The 10000-nt window shown below is 39.2% G+C and overlaps 1 protein-coding gene across 3 annotated transcripts in view; it reads left to right on the top strand.

Moving 5' to 3' along the window:
- LOC147468274 (uncharacterized) overlaps positions 1 to 10000 on the top strand; it is a 33399-nt gene that overhangs the window by 20947 nt on the left and 2452 nt on the right. For all 3 annotated transcript variants that reach the window (XM_086555281.1, XM_086555282.1, XM_086555283.1), the window contains exons 2-6: positions 1401 to 1507; positions 2631 to 2739; positions 3345 to 3430; positions 4873 to 5106; positions 7619 to 10000. The exon at positions 7619 to 10000 is cut by the window's right edge and continues 2452 nt beyond it. In XM_086555281.1, coding sequence (XP_086411407.1) covers positions 1448 to 1507; positions 2631 to 2739; positions 3345 to 3430; positions 4873 to 5106; positions 7619 to 7660 — 531 coding nt within the window. In that variant the 5' untranslated portion in view covers positions 1401 to 1447 and the 3' untranslated portion in view covers positions 7661 to 10000. The remainder of the gene's footprint in view (positions 1 to 1400; positions 1508 to 2630; positions 2740 to 3344; positions 3431 to 4872; positions 5107 to 7618) is intronic.

Here is a 10000-nt window from a genome sequence, read left to right as displayed (position 1 = left end):
AGATAGATAGATATAGATAAATATTAATCTATACCGTAAACATAACGCATCCGAGTTGCGGAAGGAACACATCAACACTGCCATCGATGGTGATCGAAAGGACAGCGGCCGAGCAACCGAGTCACTTCCTTTAGTACTCGAAAATGATGAAGCAATTTCCAGGCGAATTCACTGACCTACAATGTGCTGCGATCCCTCACCATCAAGCGGTTCACAGCACATGCTTTGGCATAATCCCACGCCCACACGCCCCTGGTGACTCATGGATGGCGTGTTCTTGTGCCTATGGCAATGCGGTTCTTTCCTGTCGCGCTTTTACCCGTTTATCCTCAATTCTTGCCCTTCCTCTTCTTTTTATATGCCTTCTTCTCGTTCGCTTTCCTCGTGGCGATGATGACTACCAGAGACATCGTCAAGTCATCTAAAACTCGCGTACAAAATGTCATTCAACGAAGCCATAAACAGATTCCGTCGCGTAGTAGTTCGCTGGTTACTTTTACATTTAGTTTAGCAACTTCCTCGTTGAGTAAATCACCTTCTCCCTCTCCCCCTTCCCCTCCCCCTCCCCCTCCCCTTCCCCTTTGTCCATTGCTCGAGGGAGGGGAAGCGTGTGTGTTTGTGTGTGTGTGTGTGTGGGGGGGGGGAGGTCGTTGTCTTGTGTGGTTCGCTTGTTTGCCTTTTGTGTTCTATTTTCATTATTCGAGTAAATAATGGTTCCTTCTATACCGTGCAAAGGTAAAGAACACAGTGCACATACAACGCTTTATGGTTGTGCAACGTAAGGTTCTTTGAAGACATGCGGCACCTGTTAGAATCACCTGTGTTGTGGCAGGTGTGTGGCCGAGGCTGTGGAGTGCAGGATGACAGCACACTAGCAACATCTGTGGCGGTTGTGCACCTGATGATGGACACTGTAATGCGTCAGTGGCATTGACACTGTGACTATTACATATTTTGAACTGCGGTCATACATGTTGTGGCAGTGACAGTTCAATGCATAGATTATTTAAATGTATTCTGAGTGTATTTTGACAAACGCTACCAATTGTCATTTTCATTTTGGTGGGGGGTATTGAACATTCAGCAAGAGTTAAAAAAAACACACCAGTCTTCCTTTTCATTTTATATAACTATATATATATTCATATATTCATATATATAAATATACATATTTATATATATAAATATATATATATATATTTATATATATAGATATATTTATATGTATATAAATATATATAAATGAATATATATATATATATATAATACGTGGATTATATAACCTGTCTACTTACCTCTCTATCTAGAGATCATTCCATTTGTATAATAGATCTTAATGAACGTCAGTGACCAAATTAATCTGAGCTAACCCCCCTCTCCCTCCCTCCCTCCCCCCGCAGGGCGTGTGTGTGCAGAGTGAATTCCAACGTGTCCGAAAGCCACCGCGATGGCTTGCTCTTTGAGAAACATCGTTAACTTCGGCCTCTTGCTCGCCGTCATCGATCTCGTAAGTGGCTTTGTTAGCATTTCTTATCTTTTTTATTTCTTTGTTGATATGGTGTTGGTAGTTGTGTTGGTTAGAGTGATATTGATTGCAGTTTGTGATGAATACGATTGTTGTTGAAGAAGTTAGTGATATCACTGATACCTGTAAGATTTAGAATAAAATGTCATTATAAAACTGATAATAATAACTACTACTGATAATTATAATACTGTCAATGATAATTACAATACTGCCAATGATAGTTATGATACAAGCAATGATAATGGCATTACTGTCAATGATAATAATAACAATGTCAATAAAGACGCTAATACTGTAATGATTCTACAGGTATTGTTGATAATAATACTGGCAATGATAATTATAGTATAGCAACGGTGATTATAAAAATGAAAGTGAAAATCATAATATTGAAAAATATAGTTACAATACTGAGAATACTGCTAGAAATGGAAATTGTAATACTGGCAATTATGATTATAACACAGAGTGAGGATTATAATACTGATCATAATAATGATACAAAACACGATGAATGTATAGCTAACAAAATTATTATGATATTGACAACTGATAGTTATAATCATACTGGCAGAGACACTGATACTAGCCGTGGGAATGATAAAGATGACATAAGAAAATGCAACACTAAGAAATCATAATTGTAACACGGATAATTATCATAATGATAATGATTATAATTTATACAGAAAATGAAAGTCATAGCAGTTATAATAAGAACATCTATTTAAAAAAGGAGAGAAAAATTAACCGTTGTAGGGGCCCCGGGTTCAGCCTCTCTAAAAATAGTAGAAATTTCTGGGTGTACAATAGTGCCAGCCATGGGAGGCGATTATGAACCGTTTAAGCTCTTAGTCTATATCTTCCTAAAGTCACAAGGAAATGATTATCAAAATGTCTATGATATGAATGATAGATTTAGTCTTTGTTGGTGAGCCGCAACCCCACCCCCCTCCTCCCCTGCAACCTGGGCCTGTAGTCAGAACAGTATCAGAAGAAATCACAAAGTCAGTATTGATGCTTTGGAATTATAGCAGGAAACGGCTTGAAAACTCATATTCATATTTGGGGAAACCTTCTAATAACACAACCCCCTTTCCAGCTGCACGGAATCGCCACCTGTGCCTTCTATGGCTACGAGTTGGCCTACCACTACAGGTGCAACTGGAACCATGGCATCCGCCTGTGCCAGTATTACCTCTACCATACAGGTAAGTGGCGGCCCGCTCGCCGCTGACGGGTCACTTTACGAAACACATGTTTAAACACGCACGCACTTGCGCATGCATACAGAAGCACACACACGCGCGCGCATAAACACACACACAAACACACACACACATATATACATATATACATATATACATATATACATATATACATATATATATATATATATATATATATATATATATATATATATATATATATATATATTCACATGAACGCACATAAAAACACCCCCATATACACAAAGAGAGAGAGAGGTAGAGATAGATAGAGAGAGAGAGAATGAAAGAGAGAGGGAGAAAGAATGAAAGAGAGAGAAAAAAATGAAGGAGAGAAAGAAAGAATGAAACAGAGACTGAAAAAGAGAGAGAAAGAGGAAGAGAAAGAGAAAGAAAGGGAGAGAGAAAGAGATACAGAGTGAGTGAGTTAGAAAGATAAATAGACAGTGACATAAATATGTACTTACATGTGTACACCAATGCATAATACACACAGACACACAAAAGTATCTCCATAACCAGACAGACAAACAGACACACAGACACATAGACAGACAAAGGCTAATCCAGGGTCGCCTCCCCCACAGACCACAGCGTCCGCGTGAACATCGGCATCGCGGAGGGCGTCGGCTGCCTCTTCTTCTCCACCATCCTCATCATCGGCCTCTGCAAGGTGGGTGTGGGGGGAGGGAGGGAGGGAGGTAGGTGGAAAGGGAGGGAGGGAAGGAGGGTGGTAAGTAGGTAGGAAGGGAAGGAGGAAGGGAGGGTGGAAGGAAGGGAGGGAGGGAGGGAGGTAGGAAAGAAGGAAGGGAGGGAAGGAGGGAGGTAGGTAAGAAGGGAGGGAGGGAGGGAGAAATGTAGGAAGGAAGGAATGGAGGGAGGTAGGTAGGAAGGGAGGGAAGGAGGGAGGGAGGGAGGGAGGAGGTATGAGGAGGAGGGAGGGAGGAAGGAGGAAGGGAGGAGGGAGGGAGGAGGGAGGGGAGGGAGGGAGTGAAGGTGGAGGGAAGGGAGGGAGGAGGGAGGGAGGTGGAGGGAGGAGGAGGGAGGGAAGGAAGGGAGGGAGGGAGGCGTTGGTGGGCACGGAGGGAGGGAGGGAGGGAGGAAGGAAGGAGGGAGGAAAGGAAGGAGGGAAGGAAGGAGAAGGGAGGGAGGGGGGAGGTTGGTGTTGGAGGGAGGAAGGAAGGAGGAGGGGGAGGAGGAGGTAGGAGGGAGGAGGGAGAAGGGCAAGGAGGTGGGAAGAAGAAGTAAGAAGGGAGGCAGGGAGGGAGGGGGGTGTTGGTGGGCAGTGATTGGTATTTCTCTTATTCCTTGGGCTTGTGGACTTTTGTTTGCTTATTTCATTGCATTTTTGCTAAATTATGTTGTTATTAATAATAATATTATTATAATCATTATTATTATTTCAAGGTGACATGGTGACGGTATTGTATTGGTGTCAATGTGTTTGTGTTCGTTTCCTTAAGATTGTGTGTTTGTGGATTTTTGGCTCTTATTTATTTCTCATTTATTGTTAGGATTCGTGATTCGAAATTCGTAAGTTCTGGTTAAGTGACCTGTTTACGTGTGAACCTAATGGAGTAAGAAGGAACTTGATTAGTAAATATATGCTTGCACGAAACAAAAGTAAACACAGGAACGTGTACACAAATATAAATAAGATACAGCTATAATAAAGACCTCCTCCATTTGTGTTATATGTATTATTCATATGCTTACATGATGCATACGTAGACGGATACTTAACAATGTGCAAAGAGATGAAATTGATGACTAAAAAATCCACTTATTTATCATATGAAGACTCCATAACCCTTATAGTATATAAAATATATATATATATATATGAAGTTCAAATGTGAAAAGCAAAATCACATCGTAGGAGTGCAGATTATCCTGGACGAGAAAAGATACAGTCGTAACTAAATTAGGATTATATAGGGAGCCTCAGTCCCCCCCAAAAATACAAAACAATCACCTCCCTATATAGGCATAGAGAAAAAAAAACATACAGATATAGTAGAAAAAAAACAAAAAAACATTGATATATCAACCGCACGCACGCGCCTTCCGGAGGCATTCCTTCCTCACCCTCAACCCTTCCCTCCCCATCCGCAGTACAAGCCAGTCGTGACGTGGATGTGGACGCTGAAGCCCATCGCCGTCATCATCATCAACGTGTTCTTCGTGAGTCGCTGGCTGGTGCAGAAGTCCCGCTACTACCACAGCTTCTGGGACCGGCACTACTACGACCAGGATAACACCTTCATCTTCGCGGGCATCGGCCTCACGCTCGTGCAGTTCTTCGTCATGCTCTTCTTCTTCTGCATCAACGGCTCCTTCACCTACAGGGTATGGCTCGGGGGACGTCGGGCGGGGTTGCGGGGTTGTGGGTTTGCTTCGGTGTTCTGGGTTTGGTCATTTTGGCTCCTCTATTTTTTTTTTTTTTTTTTAGGGGGGGGGGAGGGGGGTAGGGGGAGGGTTTAGGTATGATTGTTTTTTTATTTCTTATTTTTTTTACTTATTTACTTATTTACTATTTTAGAGGTTGAAATAGTAAACACGCACACGCTCACACACACACACACACATACACACACACACACACACACACACATATATATATGTATATATTCATACATATATATACATACACTCACATATATATATATATATATATATATATATACATATATATGTATATATATGTATATATGTATTATATATGTATTATATATATATATGTTACGTATATATTATATATATATATATATATATATATATATATATATATATATATATATATGTATATGTATATATACATGTATATGTATATATATAACATATTTATATATATATATTATATATATTATATAAATATGTATATATACATATATATATTTATGTATATGTATATATATACATATATATATTTATATATTTATATAATATATAATATATATATATATATATATATATATATATATATATTTCCATTTATGTATGTGTGTATTTATATATACATACATTTAGATATATCTACCTATCTATTTATCTATCTATCTATCTTTATCTATATATGTATCTATCTCTACACACACACACACACCTGAGAGATTTCTGAGGTAGAAAGAGACGAACAGTACAAGCAGCAGGGCGACAGTTAAAATAAAAAGAAAATGACTCACATGATGTTAAACGGTGGCCAATATTTTAGGCATAAGTTAAAAAATCTCTTTGACGAAATTTACTTCAGAAAAAAATCAAACTCTCTAAATGAACAAATCCTAAGTTTTTTTTTTTCAATCAAATGTGATGTATTTGAAACAAACACACACAAAATCTCGAGATGGAGTTAACGTATTTTTGCCTTCCTAGCAATGAATGTTTTTTTAAAATGATAATGAGACCTGCTGCTTGAAACACCTAAATAAAATTCCAGCTGAGAATAAATATAAAAATGTGAAAATTTTGAAAGAGAAAAATAGATTGTAAGTTTAACAATTAGTGGATCATTTTAACAGTGTAGTATTTTTTTCCCTAGTCATCAGGCTCTTCGAAACTATATATATATTCATTTTTTATCAAAGTCACATACAGAAATACCAACTTCACAGCCTTCTCAGTTATACAATATATACTTTAGATTTGATAATCATATCCAGTCGAAGTAAGGAGACTGTCTGTTCTACACTAGCACTTGCAGCAGCAGCGCTATAGACTTGCAGAGTGCGTGGCATGGTCTTCCCACTTGCCCTTTGAGGCGAGTCTCCACGAACAGGGAGGAACATGAGAGAGGACTGAGCGACCAAGTAAATGTCTCGCTAAAGGGAGATGCTTCGGCTGGCTGGTCCTTCTTGGCGTCTGAGCACGTGTGTGATAGAACTGGACGGCTGCTTCTCTGCTCAGTCTTGCCCTTTCGTAAAGGAATGCTTATCATCATGAACGGCTGTTGTAAAAAATTGAATTGCTTGAATATTGCTCATAAAAGATAAAGTCATTGGCTAACATGATAAATAAATGACTGAAGTTATGCATTGGTTCGTAATGGAACTAGGAAACCTTGCTCCCCAGCGCTTGTTATGATTAATTTACATATAATTATCTTCCTGAATTTTTGGCCAACCAGCAAACGATCTAACATAATATTTGAAATGGTGTTTCGCGTCTTAAGAACAAAAGCGTCTAAGCCTAATTTCTTAGATATCAGCTGCCACGGTAGGTAGCACCTGTGAAGCTGTCGTAGAATAAGTTTCGGTTCTAGGTTATTAGAAGAGTAAGAAAGAGAAAAATGTCCAATCCGGAATAGAAACTGAGATACGAGTAGAAACAGAAACATGCACAAACACGATTTTTTCCCCGACCCATTGGTTCTAAATACATCCCTCTTTCGTGAAAACTTTCCATTCAGTCAGTTTAAGTCTCTTTCTTCCATTGCCATCATGCTTTCTCCATGATATAATGTGTATATAGCTGTTACCATAGGGAGTGAACACTGGTAAGTCCAACAGAGTTAATAGTTCCCCCCAAGTGTTTTTTTTTTTCTTTTTCTTTTTTCTCCTTTTCTTCTATTCTCCTTCTTCCTGTTCTTCTTTTTCCTGTCCTTCTTTTTTCTTCTTCTCTTTCAGCTTCTGATTCTATTTTTTTCTCCTCATTTTCCTTCTCACCTCCTCCTTCTTCTTCTTCTTCTTCTTCTCCTCCTCCTCCTCCTCCTCCTCCTCCTCCTCCTCCTCCTCCTCCTCCTCCTCCTCCTCCTCCTCCTTCTCCCCCTCTCCTCCTCCTCCATCTCCATCATCTTTTCTCCTTCTCCTTCTTCATCATTCCATGTTAAGATTCCCAGGGCTGATTCCCTTTTCCTCCCCAGATCCGCAAGCAGCGTGTACCCACCATGGAGACAGACATATGAAGCGGGGTGTATAATCTCACCACCATGGAGACACGCATTAAGTGAGCCACTGCAAGGAGACCCGCATGTGAGTCATACCCATTATTGTGAGAAAAACAACAACAAGAACGAATAAGTCAGGTGCCATACCCCGTGGGCAAATCGCCGAGGAACAACAGGCGCCCACGGGGACCTACGCAAGAGGAGCGACGACCTGAACAGGAATAACAACAAGAGGAGAGAAGAGGCCAGCCTGCCACTGCGGATATTTGACGAATTCCTCGTGCCTTTTCTTCCGCGCACGCAGCTGAAAGTGATTTTGAATTATGGGGATATATGTATGGCTTATTATTAAGTCGCCCCTTGTGCCCACTTTACGTGATTTATGAACCCACCACAGCGGAAATCAGAATGTGAGTTACTCAATGTGTGTTCTATACCCACCGCCATGGAGGTCAGATTGTAAGATACACACCCATCTTGTAAGGAGCAGCTCATGAGGCATTTGTCTGCTCAAAGCCTCCTCTATACAGTTTTACATGTAGTATATATTGAAAGTAGTAATTTTGTGGTCATTTCCACTCTTTATTTTTAAGGTATGTTGAGTGTACAGATATATTTTTCTGCTCTCTGGAGACCTGGTGAACTGAATGTAACTCAGACACAATGCAGAGAATGTTTCAAGTGAATCTCTCAGTCTCTCCCGCTGTCCTAATCTACAAAGCTGGGGAAAGATGGGGGCTGTATAGCTTACCTTGGTTCAAGAAAGGTCTTTTTTTATTAAGTCTATAACAATGCATTGTCATTTAGATTCTAAATTGTCAGTGTATATTTCTCGCTGGTGTGAGTGATTTATTTTTCTGTGATTAAGCAAATGCATTATCCATGTTGCTCCCTGTGCTTGTCAGAGAGAGAGATACAATCCATCATGTAAGTATCTCTCTACGTCACCGTAGCATAGCGTTCAATGTGCCAAAAGTAATGGAGCTGCCAAGATAGTGCCAGTGTGCTGCTCGAGGGTTGCAGCACAATAAAAAGGGGAAAGAAAAAGAAACCATGTACAGATAATTTAGCTAGGCATTTCTTTATGGATAAGTGTGGTAATTGTATTCCCTTATTACCACTTCCAGATCCTGAAGGCTGTTTTGCCTAAAGGGAGGATGTGTAAGATGAATCCTTGATCATTATTCGTAAAATTCACAGATTAATTATTTTCAGGTTATATAAACACACAAACAAACACACACACACACACACACACACACACACACACACACACACACACACACACACACACACACACACACACACACACACACACACACACACACACACATACATACATACATACACACACACACACACACACACACACACACACATATATATATATATATATATATATATATATATATATATATATATATATATATATACATACATACATATATTATTCGCAAACGAAACTTCAAACCAAATAACAAACCTGAAATGCACAAGAGAGAATCTATGTTCCAGCATAGTACAATACTTCCAATGTCACAAACAGCCCCACGTTTCTTAGGTGAATCTAATGCTTTAAGTCCTCTCCTCTGAGCGTCCAGTGAATGACTATCATGTGTTTCTCTTCGATTCTATTTCTTGTTTCGAGAAGGGGGGAGAAAAAGGAATGTAAAATATATATGTATAAGTTGGATTTGACCACGTACTATATGGAGAAAGATTTTATAGTTTATTTTCGATTATGCATGAAGCTAAATATTGATTAAGAAGCGTTAACTTGTTATGTATTGATGTTTTATTGGATTTTTATACTTCAGTAAAACTGTTTGAATATTTCATTTTAAGGTGGGTATTAAATTGCAGATTTTATAATCCCGTTTGTTTCAGGTATGAGCGCTCAGTATGTTTTTTTTTTATATAGATATATACAGTGTGTGTGTGTGTGTGCGTGCGTGTGTGTGTGTGTGTGTGTGTGTGTGTGTGTGTGTGTGTGTGTGTGTGTGTGTGTGTGTGTGTGCGCGTGCGTGCGTGTGTGTGTGTGTGTGTGTGTGTGTGTGTGTGTGTGTGTGTGTGTGTACACGGATGAACAAGCTATTGTCTTTACTAATATTTTCTCGCTTTCATCTGATTCTTAAATCGAAACCTCGATTTTCTATACAAAACAAGGTAAAAATACATTTTTAAAGCTACAAAAGATATGTTCGTAATACTCTAAAGTCAGTCTTTTATTTATCTAATTATGGTTTCACTTCGACCAGTGACATTAAAGCTACTCATACAATCTAGTATAATTAAACTGCCACAGCTTAACAACAGTGAGAGGCGACACTTATCATGAGCCACATTCCCGAGAACTCG

The sequence above is a fragment of the Penaeus japonicus genome, unplaced genomic scaffold (assembly GCF_977035675.1).
Source record: "Penaeus japonicus unplaced genomic scaffold, GWHDUDI00000001_assembly GWHDUDI00000030, whole genome shotgun sequence".
Classification (NCBI taxonomy): domain Eukaryota; kingdom Metazoa; phylum Arthropoda; class Malacostraca; order Decapoda; family Penaeidae; genus Penaeus; species Penaeus japonicus.
This window is presented reverse-complemented; position numbering and strand designations above follow the sequence as displayed.